Genomic DNA, 23,942 nt, shown 5'->3' on the forward strand with positions numbered 1-23,942 from the left:
AGATCCAACGTCAAGCTTCACCAAGTTGATGATTATTTAATATTGCTTAAATTATAAATTAATATTTCAATGAGAACATATGCACATTATATAACCATATGATATAATAGGAAAAAGCCAAATCATGTTACAAACTATTACTTTGATTAAAAGGACAAGACAACTGATAAACACAAAATGAAAAAATTACATGCATTGTGGGAAACATCACAACACAGAATATCTACTTTCCTGTTAAGTATTTAGTCAAACTGATAATATTTATACAAATCTACATAGGAGATAGTATTTAACACCTAGATAAGAAATAGTGAGTCTAAACGTATTGAAGTATAAAATAAGGGGGTGGAGATGTCTACTAGAAAATCTCTTTATGCTCTAACATTTAGTGATTTCATAATCCTTTGAATTTCCTGGCCATCATTTATAAGCATGGAATATGATGAAACACTCTAAGAAGTTACAATCAAGTTTAGAATCAAAATTAGTATATGAGAAAAATTATGTGCTATATAGTGTGATATTTAACTCATGCACAATAGTTGAAGATAAGACTAATGGAAGCTATGGTATTGTAAATACCGAACAACAACAACAAAATCTTTATGTTCGTGGTTGAGACTCTGGGTGCAAGCTTCCCTGATGGCTCAGTGGTAAAGAATTTGCCTGCCAATGTGAGAGACAGGGGTTCAACAGATTACATATAGTATATAAAATATGTAAAATATAATATATATATATATATATATATATATATATGCAGGGTAGATTGGGACAAATATAAGTACTTTCATTTTGCATATGTCCTTAGGAAGTTGATTTTTATACTAAATATAATTTTGAGACTTCCATACTAAAAGCTATATAATAAATTTTAACAATAAAATAATACATTATGTGAACGTGCCATGCTTTATTTACCTACTGCATTAGAGACAGTCATTTAGGTTGTCTCCAGTTTTACACCATTGCAAACAATCATGCAGTAAGAGGCTTATACATGACTTCACAGGCTCATATAAATGTCACTATAAGAACACAGCTCTAACAAAAAGTGGAATTTGGGGGTTATAGGGTACAGTCATGGGTAATTTTATTAGCTACTGCTAGATTTATTAATTTTCACTCACAAGAGTAGCAAATGAACTCATCCATTTTCTACATTTTCACTAGTTCTGAAGTTATTGAAACTGAACAATAAGATCACAGGGTTCAGCTATACTATTCTCTCAATTCTCCATGTGAAAGAAAATGTAAGACTAAAATACTAGATTAAAAGCATTTTAAAAAGTATGTTTTTGAGATATGCTAAACTGTAGCAAAATAGTAATACTATAAAGTGTTGATGAAAACAGACTGTACACCAATTCTGGACTCAAACTGGCAGTATAACAAAAGCATTAAAATATGCTAAACCACATGCCTGAAACTACTACACTTGTAAAAACATATTCTAAGTGAATAATTAAAGAAAAATGCAAATATAGAAATGTTTATCTCAATATTATTTGCATCTGTGAATGAGGACTGGATATTTGTAGTTTTAAATGAAATGCAATAGCATTGAAATTAGAATACATATACATATATATATATATGAGTGAAAGTCGCTCAGTTGTGTCCAACTCTTTGCGACCCCATGGACTATGTGGCCTGCCAGGCTCCGTCATCCATGGAATTCTCCAGGCCAGGATACTGCAGTAGGTAGCCGTTCCCTTCTCCAGGGGATCTTCCCAACCCAGGGATCAAACCCAGGTCTCAAAGAATTGCAGGCGAATTCTTTACCAAATGAGCCAGGGAATATTTAACTAAAATCTATTTATAAAACACAGTAATAAAAATAAATATCTTTGAAGGTGCTTGGTATCAAACAAACATTAGTTTACTTAGGCTGCTAGAACAATAACTGGCAATCATGCATATCTATGGTGAAATGGAGATAATCACATCAGTTATAAGATAACCAATGAAAAATTTATAATTCAAGGAAATATTATTCAGACCTAAAAAAGAAGAGTCTTGATATTTGTGACAACAGGGATGGACCCTGAGGCCATTTTGCTAAGTCAGATAAAGAAAGGCAAATAACCACATTTATATGTGGAATCTAAACAAAATAAAACAAAACAATACAAAAAAAAACCCCAACACATCAAATTCATACATACAGAAAAGAGAAGGTGATTGCCAGACACAGAGGGGTTGGGGAGAAGGGGGTATAATGAGTAAAGGCAGTCCACAGTACTAACTTTCAGTTAAAAAACATCATGAATAATATCAGGACTACAGTTAATGCATGTGTGTGTGTGCGCGCGCACATGCGCGTGCACACTAACGACTCATTCATGTCACCTCCTTGCAACCCCATGAACTGCAGCTTGCTAGGCTCCAATGTCCATGGAATTCTCCAGGCAAGAATACTTGAGGGGTTGCCATTTCCTTCTCCAGAGTTAATGATATGCATTGTATATTTGCAAGTTAAATCTTCAATGTGCAAGAGTAAATCTTCTCATCACAAGGGAAAAAAATGTTAACTATGTGTGGTGATGGATGTTAACTACACACACAGTGGTGATCATTTTGTAATATACGCAAATAATGAATTATGTTGCTATCTGAAATTAATATAATGTTATATGTCAATTGTACCTCAGTAAGAAAAACGTTTACAAATTTTTCTCAAATCATCCCTGTCATTATTCTTAATTTCTCCATTACCCATATTTTTTATTTTGTTAAACTTTCTAAAATCCAAGTCTATATTAGTTTCCTATACTTCATCTGAACCCTTCAGGATAAAGTTTTACCATTACAAATATAACATTTAAACGTCTGGTTTACAAATAAACCAAACATTTACCATTAAAATAAAATATTTTATGAATTGGCTTTCAATTTCTGCTACTCTCTATAAGAACACCTGGCTCATGCCTGGAAACACAAGGCTCCTTTCTTGCCAAGTTACTCCATGTTCTTTGCCTCTGCTGATAAACTTTAGTTGAGAATGATCTTTTTCTGGCTTGCTCTTATGATACTCATCTCAATTGTCAATTTCCTCTTTTAACACCCACCCTTCACCTGATATGTTGCTTTTATATTTTCATGTCCTCCAGTAAATACATCTAACACAGCAATTATACTCAGCACTTTGTGTGGATCTGGAACCTGAGAATACAAAGGGCTATTACACCAAGGGACATATGTATCCTGGATTTTTATATCTATAGGGGAGGGAGGGCCCGAACCAATTCTCTATGGATACAAGGGAGGTACTAAGAAGGGGGTTACTGCTATATCTCTTCATATTCTTAAATACACTAAATACCTCTAGAGGAAGGAATATTCTCAGCCATGAGTTTCATTTCTATAGCCCCAGTACCCAGTATATTGGACTCAATTCTGTAACTACCTGATAAAAGGAGGAGCTTCTCCGGTGGCTCACATGGTAAAGAATCTGCCTGCAATGCAGGAGATGTGGGTTTGATCCCTGGGTTGAAAAGATGCTCTGGAGAAGCGAATGGCTACCCACTCCATTATTCTTACCAGGAGAATCCCATGGACGAGGAGCCTGGTGGGCTACAGTCAATGGAGTCACAAAGAGGTGGACACGATTGAGTACTAACACCTTGATTTTTCACTTTGATAAATGGAAACATGAAATGGGAGAGGGATGGTAGAAGTTTCAAATGAAATTAGGACAAAATGAAAAGAAAAAAAAAACTTAAAAAAATGCTTCTTGAGACATAGATTGCACATTTTTGGTTCAGCTTTTATATTCTTATGTAAATATGAAATTATACATTTTTTCCTATCAGCTAGCTTTAAGTTTCTTCAGAAAAAAATACAAAGCTACTCCAAGTAGAGTATTAAAAAACTTCAAATAAGTCAATGGGAAAATACAATTCAATACCACATAAATTTGGCCTCAAAAATTCTTCAGTTTAGTTCAGTCACTCAGTCACGTCCAACTCTTTGCAACCCCATGATTCGCAGCACGCCAGGCCTCCCTGTCCATCACCAACTCCCGGAGTTCACCCAGAAGCACATCCATCGAGTCAGTGATGCCATCCAGCCATTTCATCCTGTGTCGTCCCCTTCTCCTCCTGCCCCCAATCCCTCCCAGCATCAGAGTCTTTTCCAATGAGTCAACTCTTCACATGAGGTGGCCAAAGTACTGGAGTTTCAGCTTTAGCATCATTCTTTCCAAAGAAATCCTAGGCCTGATCTCCTTCAGAATGGACTGGTTGGATCTCCTTGCAGTCCAAGGGACTCTCAAGAGTCTTCTCCAACACCACAGTTCAAAAGCATCAATTCTTCGGCACTCAGCCTTCTTCACAGTCCAACTCTCACATCCATACATGTCCACAGGAAAAACCATAGCCTTGACTAGATGAACCTTTGTTGGCAAAGTAATGTCTCTGCTTTTGAATATGCTATCTAGGTTGGTCATAACTTTCCTTCCAAGGAGTAAGCGTCTTTTAATTTCATGGCTGCAATCACCATCTGTAGTGATTTTGGAGCCCAGAAAAATAAACTCTGACACTGTTTCCTCATCTATTTCCCATGAAGTGATGGGACCGGATGCCATGGTCTTCGTTTTCTGAATGTTGAGCTTTAAGCCAACTTTTTCACTCTCCACTTTCACTTTCATCAAGCGGCTTTTTAGTTCCTCTTCACTTTCTGCCATAAGGGTGGTGTCATCTGCATATCTGAGGTTATTGATATTTCTTCTGGCAATCTTGATTCCAGCTTGTGTTTCTTCCAGTCCAGCGTTTCTCATGATGTACTCTGCATAGAAGTTAAATAAGCAGGGTGACAATATACAGCCTTGACGTACTCCTCTTCCTTTTTGGAGCCAGTCTGTTGTTCCATGTCCAGTTCTAACTGTTGCTCAGGAGGCAGGTCAGGTGGTCTGGTATTCCCATCTCTTTCAGAATTTTCCACAGTTTATTGTGATCCACACAGTCAAAGGCTTTGGCATAGTCAATAAAGCAGAAATAGATGTTTTTATGGAACTCTCTTATCTCAATAATAAGCATCAGTTTATTCATCTTTAAAATGGGAATGATAAAACCCACCTGTCAGAATTATACTTAATATAACATACAGAGCTACATTTAAGTATTCTGGGGACCATAATTAGCCCCTCTCGATCCAGGGATCAAACTTGGGTCTCCTGCACTGCAGACAGATTCTTTACCATCTGAGCCACCAAGGAAGCCTAACTTTGTAATTTAGACACCTTTTAAATAAACTCATACTGCAAGTCTTTCACACCAACCATACCAACACTAGGGTTAAGCACACTCAATACATGTTTGTTGAAAAAAAATCTACAGATGAAGAAAGAAATACAGAGACGATGAAAATGAAAGCTAACACTTCGTGAACAATTCTTATGTACCCGAGAACATATATATACTCTGAGAAAAAATATGTATGCACTATGAGGGAAACTAAGTCAGTAAAATAGGCCTATCTAACCTGTTCTCTCTAAAGTATCTCCTTTACAAGCAATTGTAGAGCAAGTCCCTTTAACATTCAAGCAAGTGTATTTTGAGCTGTAATTTCTTCTATAGAAATTAAAGAGTCAAATTGCTTGAAACAGATAGAGTAGGGGACAGAAGAATTCTGGTACCTCCATAAACAAATCAAGCTAAGAAATATATAACTTTATTAAATAAGAAAAAGGTATTTAGAGAATTATAAAAACTTCTCACCTGCTGCATATGTTTACTGCTTCGCTTCTGAGGTTGATAAATGAGCCAGGTGTATAAGATAGGGTCAATATTAACTGCTAGTCCTTGGACATTACAAAGGAGTACGGCACCTAAAATGCAAGATTTTTAAATTATTCCTCCTAAAAACAATAAGCTTGATATCATTTTACACCTATTGCAGATAGCCATAATAAAAAGAGAAACAACAATAAGTGTTGCAAAGGATGTGGAGGAATTATACCTCCATACATAGTTGGTGGGAACAAAAAATAGTGCAGACCATTTGGAAAGCAGATTGGTATTTCCTCAAAAAGCAAAATAAACAGTTACTGTGTGTGTGTGTGTGATAGTCGCTGAATCCTGTCTCTTTGTGACCCCATGGACTGTAGCTCACCAGGCTCCTCTGTCCATGGAATTCTCCAGGCAAGAATACTGAAGTGGGTCGCCATTCCCTTCTCCAGGGGATCTTCCCAAATCAGGGATAGAACCTGGGTCTCTTGCATTACAGGCATATTCTTTAAAATCTAATCTACCCACAGAAGCTCAGAAAGTTACAATACGACCCAACAATCATATTCCTCGGTATATCAACAGAACTAATCAAATATCCATGAAAAACCTGTCCACAAATTTTCATAGCCACATTATTCACAACAGCCAAAAAATGGGAAAACATGAATGTCTAAGAATCGCTGAATGGATAAACAAAATGTAGTAGAACCACAGAATGGAAAACTATTTAACCACAAAATGGAATGAAGTACTGATACATGTTATAACATGAATAAGCCCTGAAAACATGCTAAGTGAAATAAGCCAGTAACAAAAAGTCACATATTACACAACTGCGCTTACATGAAATGACCAGAACAGGGTAAACCATAAAAGAAAAAGTATATCAATGCATGCCAGGGCTAGGGGAGAAAACAAAGGGAAACAAATGCTAATAGAAAGGTGGTTCCCTGGAGAGTGATGAAAACATTCTAATCAGAAAATGGTGATTGTTGCACAACTTGCAAATACACCAAAAACCACTAAATTATGTACTTTAAAATAATGTGCTTTATGGAATGTGAATTATAGCTTATTAACTGTGTATTTGTCATTAAAAATATAATAAACTATTTTATTACAGTTTTTTATTATAAAATCATAAACTATTTTCTAGGGAAACAGCAGTGTCTATATTGGCCATGAGAATGGAATATTATCTCCTTCTTTTGTTTATATTATAGAACTAAAGGAAGCATCATTATAACCACTTAATAAATCACTGTAAATTACAGCTTTAAATGTTCAGAAGCAAAGAGAGAGAGCTGTCTAGATGAAATGCAGGCTAACAGTCTGACATAAAACACAAAGCTGCAGTGTAACAAGTTTCTATCCCATCCTACTAACTAAAACATTTTTGTCCTTCTCTGATAAAAGTAGCTCACATAAACTTAACTAAACTAGAATGTCCCATTCTTAATATATGTGGGGCAGGTCATGTATATCTGTAAATAACATAGTAAACTTCTTTACATATTTTTTTATAAAAATAGTATTAGCTCCATTAGGACGAACAGAATATGAAGGAAAGAATATGTCAGTTTTGCCCTCAACTCTATCTCCAGCATCTAAAAAAAGTACCTGCCTCATGGTAGGAGCGGAAAAAAGAAATCACAATAAAGGGTAGATAGACAGGTTAGTTGAAAAAAGTCCATGTTGAAAAAGTTATGTTGAAAATGTTTAAAATACTAAAGTATGGAATCATGATGAAGAACTATTAGAAAGTATTAGCAAAGAACATATTTTAAAGAAAAATGGAAAGTAGAGAAATGACAGATTTAGCTGTTGAAGTAAAAAAACTCATTATTGTTGGTTTTGGTGTTTAGTCAAAGTCCTGTCCAACTCTTTGCAAACTCATGAATTGCAGCCCCCAGGCTCCTCAGTCCATGGAAGTCTGGAATACTGGAATGTGTTGCCATTTTTTCTCCAGGGGATTCTTCCCACACGAGGAATGAATCTTCATCTCCTGCATTGGCAGGCGGATTCTTTACCACTGAGCCACCAGGGAAGCCCCCCAAAACTTCATGGAATTCTCCAGGCCAGAATACTGGAGTGGGTAGCTGTTCCCTTCTCCAGGGGATCTTTCCAACCCAGGGATCGAACTCAGGTCTCCTGTACCGCAGGCAGCCCAAGAATACTGGAGTGGGTAGCCTATCCCTTCTCTAGGGGATCTCTCCAATCCAGGAATTGAACCAAGGTCTCCTAGCTGATCTACTAGAAAAGCCCCCTAAAACTCATTGAACAGGTTAAATAACAGATTAGATATGTGAAGAGAAAATTGATAAAATAGAAGAAATACAATAATTTATAATGTATCAGAAATAGAAAAACAAAAGAAAACAAAATGATATTAAGAGATAAGTGAGTAAGAAGAACAAGCATATATCTAATTAAATTCCAGAGTAACCAAAAAATGAGAAGAGCCAATACTGATAAAAATTAATTACTGAGAATCTTACATAACTGCCAAGATATATGTACATACATAACTGCCTCACACCTAAGAAGTCCAATGAACCCAGACTGGATAATCAAAAATAAACCTACATTAAACAAACAAAGAAGAAACAAAACACTAAAGAAAAAAGAAGATCAGAAAAGAATCCTAAATAGAAACATCTCCTGAGGTGTAAAAAAGCAAATAAACTGACTCAACTTCTCAGCACATATTCAATGATATTTATTATATTTTACTTCAAAACAACTTCATGTATACCAAGTGTTACAAATAAAAGAAGATAAAGAAGAAAAAGAATAAATTGATTTTTAGATGTAAAAGTCAAATTTTTTATTTTTTGCTTTTATTTGCATTTATTTTTTGCAGCATTTATTTCTGGGCCATAAGTTTTCATTTCTTCAGTTTTTTCTGGGATATCTTTGTCTTCTATGAAACCTTCTCTTCTGGTTTAGAAACAATCTGATCTTTCTCAGTAAGGATCACCTCAATGTGGAAGGGATAGCTCATGTATGGGTTGATCTGACCATGAGCTCTGTAAGTCCTGCGCCTGTATCTTTGAGGCTCTGTTCACCTGGATGTGCTCAATGACCAGAGAATCTACATCTAAGCCTTTACGATCAGCATTACTCTCTGAATTTTTAAGCAAAGGCAGTAAAAATGTAGTACTCTTTTTGGGTCACCAACCCTGTGTCCAGACCCACTGTTTGGCCTGTGCACACCTACCAACTCTAAGGAAAACTCATTGGACAAGTCAAGTAGCAGATAAGCTATAGGTGAAGACAAAATTAATAAAATAGAAGAAATACAGTAAGATAATTTAGAATGTATCTGAAATAGAAAAATAAACCAATCAAAATGGTGTTAAGAGATAAGAGAATGGAGTAAGAAGAACACTCATATACCTAATTAAATCCAGAGAGAGGAACCAAGGAATGAGAACAGGCACCAGAAGGAATGGCACACATGGCTGCTTTAAAGCAATATCCTTCAGATGCTTGGTGGCTTCTCAGATATGCATACGTTTAATGGCCTGGGCAGTTTCACGAGTGTTCTTAAAGTGAACATGAAGATGTGAACCTCTTGATTTGCAAGATTTAGGGTAGTTTTCTGGGTTAAGCAGAATAGCATATCATTTGTAGAGGTCACCTCGAGCCACTAACCAGAAAAGAACTCAGGACAGTTTTGCTCTAATAGCATACTTTCACCACCTAATGTGAAGAGCAGACTAATTGCAAAAGACCCTGATGCTGGGAAAGACTGAGGGCAGGAGGAGAAGGGGACAACAGAGGATTAGATGGCTGGATGGCGTCATCAACTCAATGGATGTGAGTTAGAGCAAACTCCAGGAGATAGTGAAGGACAGGGAAGTCTAGTGTGCCACACACAGTCCATGGGGGTCACAAAGAATCAGACATGACTGAGCAACCCAACAACAACAAAATACTGTACATCTCAAGTACAAGCCATGTACAAACTTTTTCAAAATTATGATAAAAATACAGAGAAAAATCTATATAAACAAAGTAGTTATAAATTTAAAAGTATACAAACTTGAGAAAAAACTAAATTACGGAATTATAGAATTCTCCTTATTAGGCAAGTTATTTTAATAGTCTTTTCATATGCCCTAAAAACTGAACAGGTTGAGTAAATGTTTAAAAATTTTCCCAGTAAGTTATTAGCACATCTTTAAAAAGGGAATGATAGAGAAAGGGAAAGGAAAACAAATGAAAATAGATACATTTTTTCACGTGGACAATTAATTTTGAAAGTCTTACTATATTATAATGAAAAAATTAAATACTTCACCCACAAATATTCATGTTACACAACTGCATTATACCAAAAATGACTAAATGACAAAGAGCCAGGCTTCAACTTCATGAGTGCTAAACACGTAATAAAAGAGAACAACTTATTAATTTAACAATTTAGTTGAAACTATAAATTAGAGATAACATTCTTTTACATTTAAAGGGATATTTTTATATTATATTCAATTTATGAGACAAGACCTTTAAAAATAAAACACAAGTTTTACATATAAGTGTGCAGACAATTAGTCTGATACTGAGTTGACTCAGAACAGATGCCCCATACATCACTAAAACTTGGCAATATATTATTCTGTTTAATTTTAGCCTGGGAGACAACTAATGAGAAAAGTGTGCTTTACTCCTCTGTTCACGACCCAAATGGCTCACTTATACACATTCCATTCAGGCTTCACCAATTAGTTAAACCAAGGCACCACTGTCATTTTCAGTTACATCCTAAGCTAAAAATGAGAACTGAAATAAGGGTTAGAGACCAAAGTTGCAGAGCATGAAATTAAACATACATGCTTATCAGTAACAGAAACCTTGCCAACCAATGAGACTGTCTTGCAAAATATCAAGTTATTAATAGGAAAAAGTACTTTACATTTATCATGAACCAATGAATGACACAAAAACACAGACACATTAATCTTCATCTAAGTTTAAGTAGCTAAAACTTACTATTTTTTCCCCATGAAACTCATCACTGACTCAATGGACATGAATTTGAGGAAACTCTGGGAGAGAGTGAAGGACAGGGGAGTCTGGCATGCTGCAGTTCATGGGGTTGCAAACTCAGACAGGACTTAGAAACTGAACAACTACAATAATAAAGAACACTTCAGATTAATACGGCTCTTAAGACATTGTTACCCTGATTTGTAACAGTAATTTCAAAACTTTTGACTACATAATTAAGTAAACAATAAGGGAAGAATAACTACTTCAAAAACAAGGGTAGGGAATAAAGGCAAGAGAGAATCAGACACTAAAAAACAACAAGGCAGGGATGAGCTGCCAACTACTGGCAACCTTATCCAAGATAGCAGTCAAATTTAGTGTAAATGAATCGTAAGATTTTTAGCTGTGTGTATGGTACCTCATGTTACTTAATAAATATTTCCCTTTCTCATAGGATACAAAAATCACAAGAGAATTCTATCTCATTGTAACAATAAGAGGAAGCCAGGTAACCTATCAAAGCTTTTCAACATTCACTAGACAGATTTTTATGAACAGAAATCATAAAAGTGAAAGGTGTCCCTCATAGGGCCAAAGGAATGAATATGGCTTTTATACCTGAGAAAGCAATAAGAGGAGGAGAAGAAAAGAAGGAAACAACTGAACTTTTAACAAATACATAAAGAGCTAGTTTGAGACAGACTGACACTTTAGGATCTATGAAAACAGTAGAAACAAGAGTAATCTACCCAAATGCCACCCTTTTCCAATAAACCTTCATCAAATGCTAATAAGAAAAACAGGGGATGGAACTTGAGAGACAAGAAAGATCCCACAAAGTTTCAGGTGCATGGAGCCTGAGGAAGTCAGGGCAAAGAAAGAAAACTCAGAGAAATCTTCCAGCCACTCTAAATATTTCAGGGAGAACCAAGCAAGGCAATCTGTGCTAGAAGAAATGAAGATACCTCCCAACAGGGATTTCTCAGGATTGCATCTGGTAACATGAATGCTGCCTTTATAGAAAATATTTGGAAGAGGAGAGGACCCTCTGGCCAATCTTTGAGAGCAGGCGCCAGTCCCTACCCACCACAAAGTCAACACAAGCCCCAGGACAAACCTCACCCACCAGGGAGCAGACAGCAGAAGCGCAATGAACTATGACCTTGCAGTCTGTGGAAAAGGGACAACGAACACACTAAACTAGACAAAATGAGGCAACAGAGAAATATGTCTCTGTAGAAGGAGCTAGGTAAAAACACACAAGACAAAAGAAATAGAGGAAGCAGGCAATCTATGCAGGTTTCCGAGGTGGTACTAGTGGTAAAGAACCCACCTGCCAATGCAGGAGACATAAAAGACATGGGTTTGATCCCTGTGTTGGAAAGATTCACTGCAGAAGGGAAGGGCAACCCACTCCAGTATTATTGCTTGGAAAAGTCCAAGGACAGAGAAACCTGGCAGCCTATACTCCATGGGGAAAGAGTTGGACACGACTGAAGCGACTTAGCACACATGTACACAGGCAATCTACCTGAAAAAAAATTCAGAGTAATGACAGTAAAGATGATCCAAGATTTTGGAAATAGAATGTATGCATGATCAAGAAGATGTAAGAAATGTTTAATAACGACAAAAAAGAACTGAAAAACAAATGAACAGTGATGACTAACACAATCACAAATGAAAAGTACAAAAAGGGAATCAATAGCAGAATAACTGAGGCAGAAGAACAGATAAATGGCATGGAAGACAGAATGGCACAAATAACTTCTATGGAGTAGAATAAAGAAAAAAGGAATGAAAAGAAATAAGGACACTCTCAGGAATTTCTGGGAGAAATTAAATCTACCAATATTCAAATTACAGGGGAACCAGAAGAAGAAGGTGAACAAGAGAAAAGGTCTGAGAAAATATTTGAAGAGATTATAATCACAACCTTGCCTAAAATGGGAAAAGAAATAGTTATCTAAGTCCAAGAAACACAGAGAGTCCCATATAAGATAAACCCAAGGAGAAAGACACCAAAACATATATTAATCAAACTAAAAAAAAAATAAACACAAAGAAAAAATATTAAAAGCAGCAACGGAAAAGCAACAAAAAACATACAAGGAAATCTCTGTAAGGTTATCAGCTGATTTTTCAAAAGAAACTCTGTAGGCCAGAACAGAGTGGCAGGATTTTTTTTTAAGTGATAAATGGGAAGAACCTACAACCATTCTTACTCTACCCAGTGAGGATCTCATTCAGAGTCAATGGAGAAATCAAAAGCTTTACAGACAAGCAAAAGCTGAGGGACTTCATCACCACCAAACCAACTTTACAACAAATGTTAAAGCAATTTCTCTAAGTGGGAAACACATGAGAAGAAAAAGACCTACAAAAACAAACCCAAACGAACTAAGAAAACAGGAACATCAGTTCAGTTCAGTCGCTCAGTCATGTCCAACTCTTTGCGACCCCATGTATCCCAGCACGCCAGGCCTCCCTGTCCATCACCAACTCCCGGAGTTCACTCAGACTCATGTCCATCGAGTCAGTCATGCCATCCAGCCATCTCATCCTCTGTCGTCCCCTTCTCCTCTTGCCCCCAATCCCTCCCAGCATCAGAGTCTTTTCCAATGAGTCACCTCTTCGCATGAGGTGGCCAAAGTACTGGAGTTTCAGCTTTAGCATCATTCTTTCCAAAGAAATCCCAGGGCTGATCTCCTTCAGAATGGACTGGTTGGATCTCCTTGCAGTCCAAGGGACTCTCAAGAGTCTTCTCCAACACCACAGTTCAAAAGCATCAATTCTTCGGCGTTCAGCCTTCTTCACAGTCCAACTCTCACATCCATACATGACCACAGGAAAAACCATAGCCTTGACTAGACGGACCTTTGTTGACAAAGTAATGTCTCTGCTTTTGAATATGCTATCTAGGTTGGTCATAACTTTTCTTCAAAGGAGTAAGCGTCTTTTAATTTCATGGCTGCATACATACCAATAATAACCTTAAATGTAAATGGATTAAATGCACCAACCAAAAGACACTGATTGACTAAATGGATACAAAAACAAGACCTGTATATATGCTGTCTACAAGAGATCTACTTTAGACCTCAGAACACAGGCAGGATGAAAATGCGAGGATGGAAAAAGATACTCCATGCCAATGGAAATTCATAGAAAACTGGAGTAGCAATACTCATATCAGACAAAATAGACTTTAAAGGCTATGATAAGAGACAAGGAAGACCACCACATAATGATCAAGGGATCAACCCAGTAAGAAGATAACAACTGTAAATATTTATGTACCTAACATAAGAGCACCTCAATACATACTGCTACTGCTAAGTCACTTCAGTCATGTCCAACTCTGTGCAACCCCATAGACGGCAGCCCACCAGGCTCCGCCGTCCCTGGGATTCTCCAGGCAAGAACACTGGAGTGGGTTGCCATTTCCTTCTCTAGTGCATGAAAGTGAAAAGTGAAAGTGAAGTCGCTCAGTCATGTCCAACTCTTCGTGACCCCATGGACTGCAGCCTACCAGGCTCCTGCACCCATGGGATTTTCCAGGCAAGAGTACTGGAGTGGGGTGCCATTGCCTTCCCCTCCTCAATACATAAGGCACATGCTAAAAGCCACAAAGGAGAAATCAACAGTAACACAAGAAAAGTGCGGGACTACCTCCCTACTAACACCAATGGACAGATCATCCAGACAGAAAATTTATAAGGAAACCCAACCCTTAAATAACACATTTGACCAGAGAGATTTAATTGACATTTACAGGACATTCTATCTGAAAGCAACAGAACACACTTCCTCTAAAGTATACAAGGAACATTTTTCAGGAGAGATCACATACTGGGTCAAAAATCAAGCCTAGGTAAATTTAATAAAACTGAAATTGTATCAAACATCTTTTCTGATCACAAAGCTATGAGATTAAAAATCAGTTACAAGAAAAAAAGTGTAAAAAACAAAAAGACATGGAGGCTGAATATGCTACTAAATAACCAACGGATCACTGAAGAAATCAAAGAAATTAACAACAACAAAAAAACGAGAAACAAATGACAATGAAAGCACAATGACCCAAAACCTATGGGATAACCCAAAAGTAGTTATAAGAGGGAAGTTTATAGCAATAAAATTCTACCTCAAGAAACAAGAAAAATCACAAATAAACAAACTATCCTTACATCTGTTTTAAGCAGTAATGTCCAACTCTATGCAATCCTATGGGATACAGCCTGCCAGGCTCCTCTATCCATGGGATTCTCCAGGCAAGAACACTGGAGTGGGTTGCCATGCCCTTCTCTAGGGGATCGTCCCGACCCAGGAATCGAACCCACATCTCTTACATCTCCTGCATTGGCAGGAGGATTCTTTACCACTAGTGCCACATAGGAAGCCTGGGAAGGTAGATACAATGAAGAATTACTCAAACATATTTGGCAAAACTAATACAACATTGTAAAGTTTAAAAATAAAATTAAATTTAAAAAAAAGAATGAAATAATGATATTTGCAGAGATGTGGATGCTCCTAGAGACTGTTTAACAGAGTGAAGTCAGAAAGACAAAAACAAATATTGAATAGAATCATGTAAATGTGGAATCCAGAAAAATGATAGAGATGAATTTATTTGCAAAGCAGAATAAGACACAAACGTAGAAAGAAACCTGTACAGATAACCAAGGGGGTAAGAGGAGTGAGATGAATGGGAAATGAAGATCAACATATGTACTCTATATCTATAAAGCAGACAATTAATGAGACCTAATATATAAAGAACTCAATTAAAAACTCTGTAATGACTTTTATGGAAAAACATTCTAAGAAAGGGTAGATATATGTATAACTGACTCACTTGCTCTACATCTGAAACTAACACAACATTGTAAAGCAACTATACTCCAATAAAAATTAAGGGCATACACACTGAGGAAACCAGAAGGGAAAGAGACACGTGTACCCCAATGTTCATCGCAGCACTGTTTGTAATAGCCAGGACATGGAAGCAACCTAGATGCCCATCAGCAGATGAATGGATAAGAAAGCTGTGGTACATATACACAATGGAGTATTACTCAGCCATTAGAAAGAATACATTTGAATCAGTTCTAATGAGATGGATGAAACTGGAACCTATTATACAGAGTGAAGTAAGCCAGAAAGAAAAACACCAATACAGTATACTAACGCATATATATGGAATTTAGAAAGATGGTAACAATAACCCTGTGTACGAGACAGCAAAAGAGACACTGATGTATATATTAGTCTTATGGACTCTGTGGGAGAGGGAGAGGGTGGGGAGATTTGGGAGAATGACATTGAAACATGTATAATATCATGTATGAAACAAGTTGCCAGTCCAGGTTCAATGCACGATACTGGATGCTTGGGGCTGGTGCACTGGGACGACCCAGAGGGATGGTATGGGGAGGGAGGAGGGAGGAGGGTTCAGGATGGGGAACACAGGTATACCTGTGGTGGATTATTTCGATATTTGGCAAAATGAATACAATATTGTAAAGTTTAAAAATAAAATAAAATTTAAAAAATAAAATAAAATTAAATTAAATTTAAAAAAATAAAAAATTTAAAAAAATAAAATAAAAATGATAATGTATTACTTAAGAGTGTGAAAAATCAGTTAAGTATTTCCATTTTAGAAAAATTTGTGTTCTAATGTCATTCAATAAGAATTTTATAATAAAATTATGAATAAAATTCAAAAAAAAAATCAGTGCTAGGAGAAGAAAATAGAAACTAAGATTCCTCCGTAAGCATAGATTTTCCAGGCATTATACACAAATATATATATATATATAAGCATATGTTTATATGTAATATTTAAGCATAAAATAGTGATTGTCGAGGTGTCTGTAGGTGAATATACAAGTGATCTATTATTAAAAAAACAGATCTGCAAGTATATTAATCAAGCTATATATAAACCAAGGTAGAACAAATATATCATTTCATGTTATAAAAATAATATATTATAGTCTAGAACTATGAAACTATACCTGCATTTTTCCTGATCAAAGTTCTGAATTTCAATGAAAACTTCGGTTGATATAAGAAAAAAAGCATCAACTTCATTGATACCAAGTAAATACCATTTTAAAAATTAACAGGTCTCATAAAAGTCTCTCTTTTATTTATCTTCAGTGCATCATTATTCTTTATTCAGGATTTTCATTATTCAGAAACCCATCCCAAATCCTGCACCAAATCAATATAAACAAACACAGGATTCTAGAACTAAAAAAAAATTTTTTAAAGCAATTCTTCATTTTAAACTGGATTTTACAGAATGACCATATGATTCCCCAATCCCACTCCTGGGCATGTATCAAAACAAAACTATAATTCAAAAAGATACACACGTCTCTATGTTTATGACAGCCAAGACATGGAAGCAACCTAAACATTCATCGACAGATGACTGGCTAAACAACTTGGGGTAAACACACACACACACACACAGGAATAACACTCAATCACAAAAAACAAAATAATGCCATACACAGCAATGTGGATGCAAGTACAGATTATCATACTATTAATAAGTGAAGTAAGTCAGAAAGATGAATACCATATAACATCACATATGTGGAATCTAAAATATGACACAGGACTTTCTTGCTGGTACAGCGGCCAGGAGTTTCCCTGACAATGCATACAACATGGGTTCAATCCCCGGTCCAGGAAGATTCCACAAGCCACAGAATACTTGGTTCATGTGCCACAACTACTGAGCCTGCCCTCTAGAGCCACTGAACCTGAATTACCGAGGCTACCCACTCCAGTGTTCTTGCCTGGAGAATCCCAGGGACAGGGGAGCCTGGTAGGCTGCCATCTATGGGATCGCACAGAGTCGGACACGACTGAAGCGACTTAGCAGCAGCAGCAGCACGCTCTAGGGCCTACGAGTCAGAAGAACTGACCCTCCTAGCTGGAACTGCTGAAGCCTGTGCACCTAGAGCGCGTGGGCCTCGAGTCCGTGCTTTTCAACAAGAGAAACCACTTCAACACTTCTCTGCGCCACTGCAACAATGAGAAATCCATGCACCGCAACGAAGAGTAGCCCCTACTCTCTGCAATTAGAGAAAACCTGCAGGAAGCAACAAAGACCCAGTACAACCAAAAATAAATAAACAAATTATAAAAAGATAAAGTAAAAAAGGACACAATTGAACTATCTATGGAACAGAAAAAGAATGACGGATATTGAGAAGAAACTGGAGGTTCCTTGGGGGAGAGGGCTGGGAAACTAATGGTTTAAGAGGTTGATGTTATCAGAGGTACTCTTTCAAACATAGAATAGATAAAAAAGTTTGCATTGTATGGCAAAGAGAATTATATTCAATACCCTATGATAAACTATAATAGAAAAGATTGTATTAAAAATGTATATATATATATATATATATGTATAACAGAATCACTTTGCTGTAGAGTAGTAATTAACACTGTTCAATTCAGTCACTCAGTCATGACAAACTCTTTGCGACTCCATGGACTGCAGCATGCCAGGCCTCCCTGGCCATCACCAACTCCCGGAGTATACTCAAACTCATGTCTATTGAGTTGGTGATGCCATCCAACCATCTCATCCTCTGTTGTCCCCTTCTCCTCCCACCTTCAATATTTGCCAACATCAGGGTCTTTTCAAATGAGTCAGATCTTCGCATCAGATGGCCAAAGTACTGGAGTCTCAGCTTCAAAATCAGTCCTTCCAATGAACATTCAGGACTGATCTCCTTTAGGATGCACTGGTTGGATCTCCTTGCAGTCCAAGGGACTCTCAAGAGTCTTCTCAAACATCACATTTCAAAAGCATCAATTCTTCGGCGCTCAAGTTTCTTTATAGTACAACTCTCACACCCATACATGACTACAGGAAAAATCACACCCTTGACTAGACGGACCTTTGTTGACAAAGTAATGTCTCTGCTTTTTAAGATGCTGTCTAGGTTGGTCATAACTTTCCTTCCAAGGCGTAAGCATCTTTTAATTTCATGGCTGCAATCACCATCTGCAGTGATTTTGGACCCCAGAAAAATAAAGTCTGACACTATGTCCACTGTTTTCCCATCTATTTGCCGTGAAGAGATGGGACCCGATGCCATAATCTTAGTTTTCTGAATGTTGAGATTTAAGCCAACTTTTTCCCCTCTCCTCTTTCACTTTCATCATGAGGTTCTTTAGTTACTCTTTGCTTTCTGCCACAACAGTGGTGTCATCTGCACATCTGAGGGTATTAATATTTCTCCCAGCAATCTTGATTCCAGTTGGTGCTTCATCGAGCCCACGGTTTCTCAGGATGTACTCTGCACAGAAGTTAAATAAGCAGGGTGACAATATACAGCCTTGACGTACTCCTTTTCCTATTTGGGACCAGTCTGTTGTTCCATTTCCAGTCCTAACTGTTGCTTCCTGACCTGCATACAGATTTCTCAGGAGGCAGTTCAGGTGGTCTGGTATTCCCATCTCTTGAAGAATTTTCCACAGTTTGTTGTGATCCACACAGTCAAAGGCTTTGGCATAGTCAATAAAGCAGAAATAGATATTTTTCTGGAACTCTCTTGCTTTTTCCATGATCCAGCAGATGTTGGCATTTGATCTCTGGTTCCTCTGCCTTTTCTAAAACCAGCTTGAACATCAGGAAGTTCACGATTCACATATTGCTGAAGCCTGCTTGGAGAATCTGGGGCATTACTTTTCTAGTGTGTGAGATGAGTACAACTGTGTGGTAGTTTGAGCATTCTTTGGCGTCGCCTTTCTTAGAGACTGGAATGAAAACTGACCTTTTCCAGTCCTGTGGCCACTGCTGAGTTTTCCAAATTTGCTGGCATATTGAGTGCAGCACTTTCACAGCATCATCCTTGAAGACTTGAAAGAGTTCAACTGGAATTCCATCACCTCCACTAGCTTTGTTCATACTGACACTTCCTAAGGCCCACTTGACTTCGCATTCCAGGATGTCTGGCTCTACGTGAGTGATCACACTATTGTGATTATCTGGGTCGTGAAGATCTTTTTTATACAGTTCTTTTGTGTATTCTTGCCATCTCTACTTAATATATTCTGTTTCTGTTAGGTCCATACCATTTCTGTCCTTTACTGACCCCATCTTTGCATGAAGTGTTCCCTTGGTCTCTAATTTTCTTGAAGAGATTGCTAGTCTAATTAACACTGTAAATCAACTATATTCAATAGAATTAAATCAATCAATTAAATAAACAAAACCAGATTTCCTTTTACAGGAAAACATAATCAAAATATAGATTATAAATTAACATATAACATGTATTATCATTAACTCATATACATCCATAAAATCTTCTCTATTGGTAGTATTATGACAGTTTTTTCATTTCAAATATTTCTGTATCTCTTACATATAGGCCCCAAACTCCAAAGTATGTCTTAATCATATTTGAATATATTAAATAACCTAAGGCTATAAGCACTGCAAACATACTGCAAACACTTATATTTTGAAATAATGAGACATAAAATATGAATTAAGGTACAAAGCAGTATTCAGTTTGGTTTACGTTTTTTAAAGCCAACACTGATAATCTCGGATCATGTTTAATTCAAAATAATTAATCATTAATTGACTTAGCATTTTAATCTTACTGACTCTATGAAGCTACATCTGGCTTAAATTTTAAGCACACAGAATTAAGGATCATAGGGATGTATCTTTTTAAATAGATACTAGCAGAAAACAGTATTTTTTTTATTACAACTTAAAATCAACTAGAGAAGGATCTTCAAAGTCATCCACATTAGACCATGTATAGTTTTAAAATTCCATGGACCAGCTCTGGTTGGAAAGATCTCTTTCAAAATTACGATAATATTCAGCAAACTAACTAGGAGACAGAATATACATTTTGATTTAATTATGAAAGCTTTAAATACTAAGTATGTATTAATAATAAATCTTAACTTGGAAACTAAAAGCAATGTTGTTCTGACTGAAACCAGATAAGCATGTATTTTCTGATACTTAATACCATTATTTCTCATTTCATCTAAAATTGCATGGCATAAATCACAGGATAGACTTCTAGCATTCCTAAGTCCAAGACACTGCCCTCCATTCCATCAGTCATTCATCAACAGCCAAGTTATTTTTCTCAGTTTTTTTTCAGAAACTAAGGCTGCTTTTTTTAATATAAGAACCTTTAGGGTTCAGTTCAGTTCAGTTCAGTTGATCAGTCATGTTCAACTCTTTGCGACCCCATGAATCGCAGCACGCCAGGCCTCCCTGTCCATCACCAACTCCCGGAGTTTACTCAGACTCACGCCCATCAAGTCAGTGATGCCATCCAGCCATCTCATCCTCTGTCGTCCCCTTCTCCTCCTGCCCCCAATCCCTCCCCAGCATCAGAGTCTTTTCCAATGAGTCAACTCTTCGCATGAGGTGGCCAAAGTACTGGAGTTTCAGCTTTAGCATCATTCCTTCCAAAGAGATCCCAGGGCTGATCTTCAGAATGGACTGGTTGGATCTCCTTGCAGTTCAAGGGACTCTCAAGAGTCTTCTCCAACACCACAGTTCAGAAGCATCCATTCTTCGGCGCTCCGCCTTCTTCACAGTCCAACTCTCACATCCATACATGACCACAGGAAAAATCATAGCCTTGACTAGACAAACCTTTGTTGGCAAAGTAATGTCTCTGCTTTTGAATAGGCTATCTAGGTTGGTCATAACTTTCCTTCCAAGGAGTAAGCGTCTTTGAATTTCATGGCTGCAGTCACCATCTGCAGTGATTTTGGAGCCCAGAAAAATAAATTGTGACACTGTTCCCACTGTTTCCTCATCTATTTCCCATAACGTGATGGGACCGGATGCCATGATCTTCGTTTTCTAAATGTTGAGCTTTAAGTCAACTTTTTCACTCTCCTCTTTCACCTTCATCAAGAGGCTTTTTAATTCCTCTTCACTTTCTGCCGTAAGGGTGGTGTCATCTGCATATCTGAGGTTATTGATATTTCTCCCAGCAATCTTGATTCCAGCTTGTGCTTCTTCCAGCCCAGCATCTCTTATGATGTACTCTGCATATAAGTTAAATAAGCAGGGTGACAATATACAGCCTTGACGAACTCCTTTTCCTATTTGGAACCAGTCTGTTGTTCCATGTCCAGTTCTAACTGTTGCTTCCTGACCTGCATACAAATTTCTCAAGAGGCTACCTCACCCTAAATCATTCCAGCAGTTGCAGTGGTGAACAGTTCTACGCGGCTTCCTAAGCAACTCCACACAGGAAAAACTGACAAAGCCTGTGTCCATCCAATATGTCTCTTGCCTCTGAACTCAGAGCTTGCAGTGTATTCCTATAGTATGGAGTAGTACAGCTCTTCACTTGGTGCCCATAAATATACACAGAAGCTACATGAGCAGCATAGGCAGTGTCCTGAAAAGTAGAACCTTGAACAATGGAATATGTAGATAAGTGGGAAAAAAAGAAAACTCCAAGGAAGAATGGTTCTAGAAACTTGTGACTAATTCGATTATATACCCAAATACGTCTCCCTCTGCTGACTCATAACGTTAATCCTTCAACTATAATCCATAATAACAGTAGTACATAAGCCTTTGTCTTAGGTTTTCCTTTCTGAGAAACCCCTACAAATCTTTTGTCTCTTCTGGTAAAGCACTCAGGTTACATTGGAGAATTATCACAGTCCCTCCCCTGAAATCATATATAGTTTAGTGGGATTATATGAAAGAATTGCTCAAGTCACTGAGAAGATACAATTATTAATGAAATGGACTAAAATAAGAAAGAGGTTTGAAGAGAACTGAAGACAGCACTTTGAAAAAATGGGGAATTCAGGGTGTCTGTGAGATACCAGTTCAGTTCAGCTCAATCAGTTGTATTTGACTCTTTGCGACCCCATGGACTGCAGCACGCCAGTCCTCCCTGTCCATCACCAACTCCCGGAGTTTACTCAAACTCATGTCCATTGAATCGGTTATGCCATCCAACCATCTCATCCTCTGTCATCCCCTTCTCCTCTCGCCTTCAGTCTTTCCCAGCATCAGGGTGTTTTCAAATGAGGCAGCTCTTCGCATCAAATGGCCAAAGTATTAGAGTTTCAGCTTCAACATCAGTCCTTCCAATGAACACTCAGGACTGATCTCCTTTAGGATGCACTGATTGGATCTCCTTACAGTTGGAGGGAGTCTCTCAAGAGTCTTCTCCAATATCACAGTTCAAAAGCATCAATTCTTTGGCTCTCAGATTTCTTTATAGTCCAACTCTCACATCCATACATGAAGTGAACTGAAGTGAAATCGCTCAGTCGTGTCCGATTCTTTGCAACCCCATGGAGTGTAGCCGACCAGGCTCCTCCCTCCGTGGGATTTTCCAGGCAAGAATACTACAGTGGGTTGCCATTTCCTTCTCCAGGGGATATTCTTGACCGAGGGATCGAACCCGGGTCTCCCGCATTCCAGGCAGACGCTTTAACCTCTGAGCCACCAGGGAAGCCCATTAACACATCCATACATGACTACTGGAAAAACAATAGCCTTGACCAGACAGACCTTTGTTGACAAAGTAATGTCTCTGCTTTTTAAGATGCTGTCTAGGTTGGTTATAACTTTCCTTCCAAGGAGTAAGCATCTTTGAATTTCATGGCTGCAGTCACCATCTGCAGTGATTTTGGAGCCCCCAAAAATAAAGTCAGCCACTGTTTCCCCATCTATGCACCATGAAGTGATGGGACCAGATGCCATGATCTTAGTTTTCTGAATGTTGAGCTTTAAGCCTATTTTTTCACTCTCCTCTTTCACTTTCATCATGAGGCTCTTTGGTTCCTCTTTGCTTTCTGCCATAAGGGTGGTATCATCTGCACATCTGAGGGTATTGATATTTCTCCCAGCAATCTTGATTCCAGCTGTTGCTTCATCCAGCCCAGCGTTTCTCAGGATGTACTCTGCATATAAGGTAAATAAGCACGGTGACAACATACAGCCTTGACGTACTCCTTTTCCTATTTGGTAACAGTCTGTTGTTCCATGTCCAGTTGTAACTGTTGCTTCCTGACCTGCATACAGATTTCTCAAGAGGCAGGTCAGGTGGTCTGGTATTCCCATCTCTTTCAGAATTTTCCAGTTTTTTGTGATGCACAGTCAAAGGCTTTGGTGTAATCAATAAAGCAGAATAGATGTTTTTCTGGAACTCT

At 37.6% G+C, this 23,942-nt stretch overlaps 1 protein-coding gene across 23 annotated transcripts in view; it reads right to left on the reverse strand.

Annotated features, from left to right (window-relative positions):
- Window positions 1-23,942, reverse strand: part of VPS13B (vacuolar protein sorting 13 homolog B) — an 807,303-nt gene that overhangs the window by 475,737 nt on the left and 307,624 nt on the right. For 22 of the 23 annotated variants that reach the window (XR_011570715.1, XR_011570716.1, XM_070803099.1 and 19 more), the window contains one exon: window positions 5,721-5,830. Coding sequence is in view for 21 of the 23 variants with exons in the window: in XM_070803099.1 (XP_070659200.1) it covers window positions 5,721-5,830 (110 nt within the window). In the remaining 2 variants the exon portion in view is untranslated. Of the gene's footprint in view, window positions 1-16; window positions 4,973-5,720; window positions 5,831-23,942 lie in introns of those variants that run through there. The other variant, XM_070803114.1, reaches the window with a different exon arrangement.

Source organism: Bos indicus, chromosome 14, assembly GCF_029378745.1.
Source record: "Bos indicus isolate NIAB-ARS_2022 breed Sahiwal x Tharparkar chromosome 14, NIAB-ARS_B.indTharparkar_mat_pri_1.0, whole genome shotgun sequence".
Lineage (NCBI taxonomy): Eukaryota > Metazoa > Chordata > Mammalia > Artiodactyla > Bovidae > Bos > Bos indicus.